Source organism: Xiphias gladius, chromosome 7 (genome assembly GCF_016859285.1).
Source record: "Xiphias gladius isolate SHS-SW01 ecotype Sanya breed wild chromosome 7, ASM1685928v1, whole genome shotgun sequence".
Classification (NCBI taxonomy): domain Eukaryota; kingdom Metazoa; phylum Chordata; class Actinopteri; order Istiophoriformes; family Xiphiidae; genus Xiphias; species Xiphias gladius.
The window spans coordinates 28,127,597-28,138,664 of record NC_053406.1 but is presented as its reverse complement, the minus strand read 5'-3'; the positions used below and the strand labels follow the sequence as shown (position 1 = coordinate 28,138,664).

General features: G+C 41.5%; 2 protein-coding genes across 6 annotated transcripts in view; one reads left to right on the top strand and one right to left on the bottom strand.

Annotated features, from left to right (window-relative positions):
* Positions 1-4,205, bottom strand: part of clip3 (CAP-GLY domain containing linker protein 3) — a 31,545-nt gene extending 27,340 nt beyond the window's left edge. For 2 of the 5 annotated variants that reach the window (XM_040131598.1, XM_040131601.1), the window contains exons 1-4: positions 4,114-4,205; positions 3,052-3,165; positions 373-451; positions 11-180 (exon numbers count right to left, since the gene is read on the bottom strand). In XM_040131598.1, coding sequence (XP_039987532.1) covers positions 11-140 — 130 coding nt within the window. In that variant the 5' untranslated portion in view covers positions 141-180; positions 373-451; positions 3,052-3,165; positions 4,114-4,205. Of the gene's footprint in view, positions 1-10; positions 181-372; positions 452-3,051; positions 3,166-3,779; positions 3,974-4,113 lie in introns of those variants that run through there. The other 3 variants (XM_040131599.1, XM_040131603.1, XM_040131602.1) reach the window with 3 other exon arrangements.
* timm50 (translocase of inner mitochondrial membrane 50 homolog (S. cerevisiae)) overlaps positions 4,006-11,068 on the top strand; it is a 44,891-nt gene continuing 37,828 nt past the window's right edge. Inside the window, exons 1-2 of the mRNA XM_040131609.1 lie at positions 4,006-4,232; positions 6,650-6,806. Of these exons, the coding sequence (XP_039987543.1) occupies positions 4,026-4,232; positions 6,650-6,806 (364 nt within the window). The 5' untranslated portion in view covers positions 4,006-4,025. The remainder of the gene's footprint in view (positions 4,233-6,649; positions 6,807-11,068) is intronic.

Sequence of the window (11,068 nt, the reverse complement as noted above, 5' to 3'; positions counted from 1 at the left end):
AGCATCTTACGGTTCTGCAGATTATTGATCATCTCCCCCTGCGTCATTCTCTTCATGAAGTACAGTGTGATCTTCAGAAACGCTGCTCTGCTGCTTCTCTTCCCTTCTGTCTCCCCCTCCGCCTCATCCTCCCTCTCCATCTCCGAACACTCGGAGCCTCCGGACCCTCTTCAGCTCGTTCTTCACAAAGGTGAAATTGAAAAATATTTCAAATTTGACGCTAAAGTCAAATTATGCAACATCTAAGCAACGTCGCATGAGCTGATAACAACGCGCACTGGTCCAAAGAGTGTCGCATGGAGAGTCAGAGCTGAGTGGTTGGTTTTCGTTGATTTAACAAGAGGTAAAAGGTGTTGTTGAACATTCACATACCCGAAATATGGAGTCCAGGTCTGTTTGCGGCTCCTGGGCAGACTGAACACTGGCAGCCTCACACCTGTCCTGAAGGTCTCTGTAAAGAAAACATGATGCATAATGTGTTGTTGTGGCTTACACACTCACGTACAGCTAGTTAAAGTGTGGTCACGCTTTACTGTAGTAGAAAGAGGTGAACAGTAGTGCAAGTAACACTGTCATGATTGCATCTTGTATTTTGAAAACAAAAATCGTGTCTCAAAGACAAATTCTATATCTCATGACTGAGAGTCACAACTGCTTTGGGGCCAATACGCAACTTAAACAAATGTGATGTAGAAACTTGAAACCTCCAGCGAACACACTGCACACTGACAATGAACTTCAGTGAAGTTGGAGACATCTTGAGCCCTGCAGTCAAAATTTCAAAATGAAAAATCGGTGCATATTCAACTTCCATATAAACAACCTAATGTATCTCTGAAAACAGAGCAAATCAAAGGTGGACAATGAAAACAGGAGTGTTGAAAAGGAGCGGACAGCCAAGTAAGACAAACTGATAAGAAAGAGATAAGAAACACACATTAGTGATCCAATAGTGAAAAGCACTCTGACCAAAAACACCTCCTGCTCTATTATGTAGGATTGGATTTTTGGTTTTTTACTTTACTGCCATCTGGTGGTAGGAGTAAGAATAACACCAGGATTTCTTCTTTTCCCAAACAAAAACTTATTCCCTAAAAATATCCATGTCATTCAGTTTCATTCACGTAGGCTATAATCTAAAAAAAAAATACTAGACAAATTAACTTCTAGATAAACAGTATTAATGACTGTATGTGAAGGACAATCAGTGGTGGAAAAAAGCATCTTTTACTTAAGTAAAAGTAGCAATACAACAGTATAAAAATACTCCATTTCAAGTAAAAGGCCTGCATTCAAAAGCAATACCTTGCAGCAAAAAACGGAGTATTGTTTACCGACATTACAATACTGATGGGTGATTTATTTTATATCAAGGAATGACATTTTATTAGATGATTATATGTGTTGTACTTAAAATCTTAAACAGCAAAGTAAGAAGTAACTATAGCTTTCAGTTTAATGTAGTGCAGTAAAAAGTTCAACGTGTCCCGCTGAAATGTGGTGAAATAAGAGCATAAAGGGAGATAACAAGGGAGTGCTCAAGTTAAGTACGAGCACGTGAAAATTGTACTTACAGTAAGTACAGCACTCGAGTGAATGCACTTCGGTAAATTCCACCGCTGAGGACAGTGCTGCTGCAAATGAACAGGCACAATCTCACAAACCTTTTCTGGATGTGTAAGTGTTGAAGCGCACCATGTGTAACACTCCTTTTCAGGAGTAAATGTAAGATGAACAGGTACCAGGTTCAGGGGACTCTGGTCTCTCCTGATGGATCCTAATGGTAACACGGGGCGGACTAATCAGTGATGATGGCATTCAAGAGAGAGGCTGTCGTTTGGTCAGAACACTCTAAACCAGCAATGTCGTCCTGCACATGAATACACCCGGGAATCACGTTACATCACATTCATATTGGATGAACCTGCACAACACAATTTATGTTCAGTTCCAGTGCAGGAAGAAATGTTTTAGTTTCTGACACTTAACCCAGACATTCGAGGATAGGTTCGTAACTTTTCCAGTCTGTTTTTAAACAACAGTCATGTGCAAATATATATATGAAACTACTTGGTGTAAAATGACCCCTCCCGCTCATGCTGGCCATTAGGAGATCCCTGTGATTTCAGTGATGGGGGGGGGCACCCCAGAGTACTCCCTCTGTTTACAAATACATGCCAAATTTTATCTGACATTAATATGAGTCTTTAGCAGTCCGAGTTAGTCAAATCGGGCGGATATCTTCCAAAGTTACTGCATTTTAGCACAAAAGCCCTTCTTTGTGTTTCCCCGGAGGGTGTTTCTTGTTGGGCTGAAATGGAGGGAGAGTACCACAAAGAGAGAGTTTCTTACTAAAGAGACGGTAACTTTGAAACTTGTATCCACTTTATTTTACTAACTTTAATAATCAATATCTTTATACTAACAACGGATCACATTACTTCTTGTGTGTGAAAAGACTCATTCATTCCACCTGTTTAGCGCTAAGAAGCGGACAGACACAGCTGAGACTGAATATTGGACCTACATCCGTTTGGTGGATGCAAACACGGCTCCAAATGTCTGTTGGATCTGCAAATGAGCAACTGCTCACCAACATGTCGTGTCAGTGTTGTTGTTTACGGCTCGTGGCAAAAAAGGTTATAGTAGGTTTAACCACACCTGAGCCGCCATGTGCAGATATTGTAAATACAAAGAATTTCATAAACGTTGGCATTAAACATCAAACATGCTGTCATTCGGTTTAGCAGAACGGACCGAAATATATGTTTTTGTCTGGTGATAGGGTCGGGTCCTGCTGATAGGGCACCGGATCAGAAAGGGCTCCAATGGGTTGTTTTAGACGGCACTGACAAATGACCTAATTTGTTGTTTACGTCGCAGTAGTCTTAAAAAGATAAGAGAGGCAACTGCTGTCGCTTCTGGATGTCAGGCATGTGCAAACTAATGTGAAACAACCCGCAAAAACCAGACTAGACCTCAGGTACTAGAAGCACTGCCTCTCAGCACACGACAGCTCGCCTGTATTCATCATCATTTGCAAATCCTTACTCTTTATTAGTAGAGTGTTGTGCATCTTTGAAAGCCACAGGGTGACGCATGGGGCGGTCGCTCCTCATGGACACGCAGCTGAGGCCAACGCAGTCCGATCTCTTCTGCTGAATCCTGATGAAGAAAAGAGAGGATGATTTCTTTTTGCAGCCAAGTCATTCCATGAGAACAAGCACGTGCTGAATGATAATAACACACAGTGAAGTGTAACCTAACTTCTCTGCCTTTTCATGTTGGAACATGCACCTGTCAGTAAAAACAGAGAAAGAGAGTGTTGTTGTTTTTATACTGAAGATTATATGAATTAATTCATAATTATTTCTTAAAATAAATATAAAATATTTTAAACATTTATAATTACTGTATCATTTATTCAGTTCTGAACAGGTCTGCCTGGAAAAAAAACATTTTTTTTTCACATGTGAATTGGTGTTCAGGCTGTAACACTGGGTAAAGTGCCACATCATTTTGCAGAACGGCTTGTAGTTGTGTAATTGCCCAGGTCATCTGAATGTCGCTGCAATTCAAAATACTTGCACTGTACTTGGCCAATAACACTGATGCTTATAATATATTAAACATATGCAGTTGTTTTTTGGAATGCGTTATTTTATTCTTATAGAGCACAGTATTATTTACTTATTTTCTCTGAATTAATATTTAAAGTTGTTGTCTTGATGCATAAGGATGGTTTTGTTTTAACAACTAACAAAGGTGACATAACTGACCAGATTTTGGGCGGTTTGCCATCAACCATCATGGCAGTTTTGCGTTGCAATCGAAGGTCAGACTCACTCTGGCTTCTGATTGGGCCGAAAACTCTACGTCCCGCCCTCCTCCTGCTACACGTGGCCTCTCGCTGCTCTGACTGCGCCTCCCGCCTGCCACTCAAACCAGCCCCAGCCAATCGACCGTCTTTGTCCTTTTTGACTCGCGTCATACGCGTTCGCCGGCAGCTAGTGCTACTATCCAAGATGTCGGCTACGTCTGTGTTCCCCATGTGTGTGCGAGCGAGCCGGGGCCTCCTGAGGCTCAGGAGCGGCGCGGCGGGCGCCTCCTCACCGGCCGTGGTGGACATCGTGCGGACACTCTCTACGGACAAGCCGGGCGGCACGACGGGCGGGCTGGCTCAGGCTATCCTCCAGGAGCGACTCCAGCAGCAGCAGCAGCAGCAGAGTCAGGTAGGTGCGCTCGGTTTTTGTATCAACATATACCGATGTGGACGGGGAGAGCAAATAATGCAGCGTCTGGGTTCGACTGTGAAACCCCGCCCACAGGAGCTGCCCGTGTAACGGAAATCGGAGCCACTTGTATGACATTTCCAACCTCTGGCTAAGCTTACATCTAAATAGTTAGCTGACAGACAGAATTGGACGTTTGTTTCGTGTTAGTTTTGTTTGGATAGATATCGCCTTGAGAAATGTTAGATTCCTGCTGCACTGCCCCGCCCGTTCCCCGCAGTCTGCTGAATGAATGAACCTGAGATTAGCCTAGCTAACAGATTAGCTGGCTAATGTTAGCATGCGTTTTTACTGGGACCGGTTGTCTGTCTCTCTCTAACACCTCTAGGAGACACATTAGTCTAACAGTCATTGCCTGAATCCAGTTGGTTTCCCCCCTTTCCAACAAAATAGTCCGTTAATTCATTTGTGAGTGTTTTCATACTCTGGCCAGCTACGGCAGCGGGCAGGCAGCTAGCATAAGATCAGTCCCTTAAAGCCTGCCGTCGTAACCTGTGCCTCACGGCTCGCTGTGCGAATCCGCTCTCCACGCAGCCACACCGAGCTAAACGTGCCTCCGCGTTTTATCCGTAGGAGCTGTTAGATAAATACTGTGGACAGGCAAGGTTTGTTTGGTTTGAAGGTCAGAACAGACACCCGCCCCCTCCCCTCTCCTCCCCGCGTTCAGTTCAACCTTCCCCGGAAAACCAAATCTGCAGCAGGCTACTCACAGTCCAAGCGACTGACGTGCTGCCGTGTCACTGAAATTTTAAGATAAATTTACTGTCTCGTTTCCCCTCCTTTAAAGACGAAGCTGAATGGCACCGGGGAGGGAAAAGGAAGTGACAGCATCACTGACTTTATATTCCACAATAATAATAATAATAACAACAACAATAAAATGAACCAAAAATGACATCACGTACAGTACATGTGACTTTTAATTTGAAGAGCCCGGTTTGGAAAGACTTGATATCATGAGCAAGATTACCTGTGAAACAATTGATAACTTGTGGACTGGCAGAAGATATTTAGTCCATGATGGTTCAAACTCGTCGCAGATACTGTGCAGTTTGTTAAAGCGTTGCCCACATTACCCACCCACGAGGTTTAAATGAAGAAAAGCCATTTTCGCAGAGTTAACTGTATTATATTTGTTCTCGGAGAACAGGACTTTTTCTGAGTGCAACAGGAAATGTAGTTAAGGACGGGTGTGTTGGGTGTCAACAGCAGATTGACTTTGAAATTAGGATTGTCCATAAACGTGAAGAAATTTTCGTAATAATTTCATATACTGTTGTTTTTTTGAAAAATTAGGTTGAAAGAGGACACGATATGCTGCTCCGTATTGAAAAATGGCGATTCATCCTTGTACCCACTGACAGATTAAGACCAGAGTATTTGTGGAAGAATATTTTGAAGAGTTGGTTGCATGCTTTGTGTTTATGATCATTTATTTTCCTCTTTTAAATATGTCTATCACATTAGCTATACAATTTGTACTGTAAAAATAAAATGATAATGGCTTTTTTGTACATTAAGTATCTATGGCGATCTACACCAATCTGGATGGCTGTCTGTCTACCTGTCTGTCTACCCGTCTGTCTATCTATAAATGTAGAGTTATCGAGACAAACAACGCCGTCACACTCACATTCACAGCATTCGGTGTATAAGCAACGTAACTGTTTGCGGGACTGTTTATAAAGAAGAAACCTGAAACACCCTCAGACATTGTGATGAAGTTGCTGAAAACGTTTGGTGAATAAACCACGATGCGCTGGGGAAGAGTTGTTCTACGCGTTTCGAGTTTGTTGAACTTGCATCGACGCTCACACTGGTCTACACCTCACTGTGTGCGTGTGTGTGTTCTCAAAGTTTGAAATAGAAATGTATTAAGTGACTTTTTTGATTACTGTTACTCCTTCCCTCATCATTTGATTTTCAGTGAGTAAAAATTTTTCTAGTCACAAGCCAATGTTTGGTTTTATAACACTGGGGTTTTTGACTGTATTTCTAAACAAATTCAAGACATCACTTTTGGCTTCGGGAACTTTTGAATGGATATATTATCTATGTTTACATTCTATTGAGAAGAGGGTAAATTGATTAATCTCAGAATTGCTGAGAGATTAATTAGTAATTAAACTAGTCCTTAGTTTCAGCCCTATTGGCAGTGATGAGATGATTTTTTTTTTTTTAGTGGGGGAAATAGTTAACTGGTTTGATTGACTGAACCCGACATCACAGTAATAAGTTTACACTCACCCATCAGTTCGAGCTTTAAGTCCAAGATCCCACAACATGTCAGAATGCTCTGTTATTATAAACCGAGATTTAAATTCAGTTTTGTTTTTTGTTTTTTTCTTTTTGTCCAGGGCCAGCCTCCTCCTGAAGGAAAGGAGGGAGAGAGGGAGGGAGAACAGGCAGAGGACAAGAAGCAGAAGGAAAACACCGCCTACGCTAAGAAGATGGTGCTACGGCTGGCGGGACTCATGGGACTGGGCGGGGCGGTCGGCATCGTCTACATATTCGGTGAGTGTGTTAACGTCATCCCATGGCAACGGAGACTTTGAGAATCTGACAGTGAATCTCTGTATGTATTTTATTTAGTATTAAAAATAATTCTTATAATTATGTTAGTCCAATTACTTTTTAGCCTCTGAAAATGGAGGGACTATGTATAAAAAGGGCTGTAATTCCTAAGCAGTTAATGCGATATTTTTGTAAAACCCATGTTAGACATGTTGCTTTTGATTTTTTTCTTTAAAGATCTTTTTTTTTTTTTGATGCGTTTGACCACCAAATTCATGATCTATTCCCTTCTGTTGTAAGGGTGGCTTCAGAAGTTTCAGAGTTGGAGATTTCAGAACTTCACCTGCAGAGTGAAGCGATTATTCGATTAGACGGGCAATGGAAAATTCAGCAGAAACTATCTTGATAATTAATTAATGATTATAAGTCATTTTTTACACAAAAATATCAAATATTCCCTAGTTCCACATTTTCAGGTGTGAAGATTTGATGCTTATCTTTGTCTTATGTGATAGTAAAACCGAGTTTCTTCTGGGTTTTGAACTGTTGGTTGGACAGAACCAGATATTTGAAGGTGTCACCTTTGACTCCGGGTTCTTTTTTCTGACATTTTATAGACGGAACAAATAAGTGGCTAATTGAGAAAATAATCTTGAAATTTATCATTAATTCCAAGCCACGACAGCGGGGCTGGTATTGTTTTTCACCTTGTGAGTCTCTGTGTGTGTCATCATGGCATAATGTGGTCCTGGAGACGCCTACTGTAGTGGGAACTACCACAGATAAGGTTTTGAGTACTCTGCCAAGCGCCTGCCTGTCTGCCTGTCTGCCTGTCTGCCTGTCTGCCTGTCTGCCTGTCTGCCTGTCTGTGGACAGATTTTGTCACCAAGATAGCATCACAACTGTGCAAGTTACGTCATGAAACTTGATAGATGTGTAATTGGGATCAAAATGAGTTCAAAGATGGGGGTGATGGGTGTGGTGCGACCCATGAGCACTGAGTGCTCAAGGGCCACAACGTTAACGTGTTGATGGGCGTTGAGTCGTGTGATCCCATTGGAAGATGGTCTCTAGTTGAAATAATCATTTGTTGCAGATAGTGCTGTCAAAATTAGCCAAAATTGACGTTTGATTATTCCTTCTTAAAAAACCCACAGGTTCGAATCATACGCGTATCTGTTTTTGCGCATTATGTCCGTTAGAGGGCAAACCAGTACAACGAGCGTCATGACCACTTAGGTGCATATTTTCGAGTTGTGCCCTCAGGTTGCTAGTGCTGGAATGCTAGGCTAACTGTAGCTTACATAGCTGGCATACAGCTTCATCTTGAGGTTCCACAATTTTGCCGTCTACCGACCAACATCCAAAGTGTTTCAAAACGGGGCTTCTCAGATGGCTCGGAGTGCAGATCCCACTCTCTGCCGTCGAGCTGGGTTGTGAACCCTCTGCTGCCATTACCACATGGTTGTTGTTGTTGAATTATTCAATCATACACACACATACAATCAAATATTAATTTTAACAATCAAATATTGTTGTTTTTTTTTTTACAATTCAATTATATATCAGATGTAGAATATTCATTAACAGCCCTAGTTGCAGCCCTTCTTGGCAAACAAACTAAATTGATCTACATCGGATTTTTTTACATTATTTTTTTTTATTTAGCTTAGCTAACTCTTAAAACTTGATCAGAAGGACCCTCCCTACCTTCTCTGTCAGTGTGAGTGGAGTGGGGGTTGTAAACATTGTGGTGTGATTATCCGAGAAAAGTTGAATCGAGGGCGACTGGACGTGGTTGCAGATACTTTAAGACGTATCACCTCTCACCCTCGAGGCTTCTCCAGTTCTGAGACAGAGCCACCACCACGTCCGGTCGCCTTCGATTCAACTTTTCTCGAATAGCCATGACCTGGACATCACAGACATTGGGTGTGATTGGTTTATCACCCTCAGCTCCATGTTTAGAGGGGCAGCCCACAGATGGGCGGAGCGAGCAACTGTCAGTCAGAGGTGAGGATCCTGACTTCAGAGAAGAATGAGACTGAGGCTGAAGCCTGAAGAGGCTTGTTTCATCAGCTTGTCAGGTAGAAAATACATGTGTGATCTAGGAGTCAGATTCAGGTTGTGAGTGAAGTTTGAAGCAGCCGGTTTAGTTTTCAGTCAGTGGTAGCACAAAAAGGCCATGTGACAAAAAGAGTCTGGGAAGAGAGAGTGCTTAGAAATTAAGATTTCAACTTTCTTCGAGGCAGAGCAGACAGTGTTTAAAATCATCAGCTCCTCTTAGAAGCTTAGAGGGAGAGCTGGTTTTTAGCAGCAGCCGGTCAAGGACAGTCGCCACACCAGAACACTCTTAAACCCAGCTGGGACTGAGTGAATCGACTGTTTCATCTGCTGGGTTCATTTAGTCATCGGAGCCTTTATTTTTTCATCTTCAGGCTTTTAAGTTACCCTGAAGTTTTCATTTTTATTGTGGGTCAAAGCCAGGATTTGGATTTCCCTGCTTTTGTCCTCTTTTATTTGCTTTTTCTCCATGCGATCTCTGAAGCGATTGGAGGAACAGAAAATGATGGAGCACTCGGCCCCACACAGTCTGCAGAGGAGCGGGCGATGGCGTGATGGACAGTGCAGACGGAAGATGGATATACATCTTAATTGCTTATCATTTCGGAAACTACTTTGGATGCTTTGGAAGTGCAAGCGCCCGTGAATTTCTGTTGGAAATTTACCAACTTTAAACTTTTACTTTGTCACTTTTTTTTTCCCCCTCGTATCAGCCTTGTCATGGAATATTTCTGTTGCACATTTGGAATACTGAAGGGGAATTTGCGCTTGATAATTTGGGATTTAATCACGTCTCTGCCATGGGGAGTAATCTTTGGAGATATTGTGGAGATTCTGCTCTGGCAAAATATACATGTCCACATCTTTTGTCTGGTTTTCCAGGAGATAGGTTTGTAAAATACTGTTTATTTTTCCAGTTTGCACAAGATTCTAGTGACGTGCAGAAGTTATTTGCAGGTTATAATGCTGTGAAAGCGAGATCTGGCCAAATAACACCTGACAAAGTGTTAAGCTTGGGAATTGAATCTCATTCGTCTGACCTCTTTCCCCTCTTTCGTGAAGGCTCTTAATACTGTGATGAAACTATAGAAATACTAATGAAACTTGCATATAGAAAGGCTGGAAAAATGTTTTGGTGTTTTGCATGTCATATTTTTTGGGGAAAGTTTACTCAAGTAAAGTCTCTTAAGTGTGACTGTTTATTTTTTGTATCTTTTTATTTGGCTTTGCAACGGACCATTATTTTCATTATCTCTCTATCTATTGACTAATTTTTTTCGATGGATCTACATCTAGTCAGTACGCTTTGTTTTTGTTTGTTTTGTTTTTTTTAAATAACAAAAAATGCTCATCACAACTTCTCAAAGCCCAAGATCATGTCTTTAAATTTGTAGTTTTGTCCGACCATCAGTCCAAACCCCAAACATATTCAGTCAGTACTGTAATAAAACAGAGAAAACAGCAAATCTTCACATGTGCTGGAAGCTGGAAGGAGTAAACACTAGTCATTCTTGCTTAGTTAAAAGACCTTAACAAACTTAATCAGTTATCAGAATTGTTCCAGATTTATTTTCTGTTGTTTGACTAATTGATCCATGAACCAAACCTTTTAGCTCTTGTCTTTAGTAGGGCTGGCAAGTACATCATCATCAACTACGCTCAGTTGCCAGTTAATAAGGAGCACGTAGCTAAAACTAAAGCAGTCTAAAACAACAGTCTTGCGATAGATCCTACCTTCATGAGGGATATAGTGTTCAGTTTTTGTTGAAACAGACAGGTGTTCATTCAACTGTGTGATCGTTTTGGAGGATGTAGATTGTGGTTTTGTATGAGACTGCGTCAGTTTTAGCCAGGTGTTCCTAATAAACTGACACCTGAGTGTATCCAATCAAATAAGAATCTGATCAGACAGTTGATGGCAGCTTTTGGCCCCTTGACAGTTTTGCTACAAACCCATTTTGGTTGAAACCAAAAAAGTATCCCCACCCTGCCCTACAGATCTCCGCTATCTGACATACTCATTGAAAAATAAGGACTGTTAATCAGCCTAATGTGTTTCTAACAGTTGTTCTAAAAAACAAATGTTAAAGATCAAACTAGTGGAAAATTCAGGATGTTACCTTTGTATCGTGTTGAAAAGGCTCACAGTCATTGTGGGTTTTTCCTGTGAAGTAACTTACAGAAATACTTTCTCCACA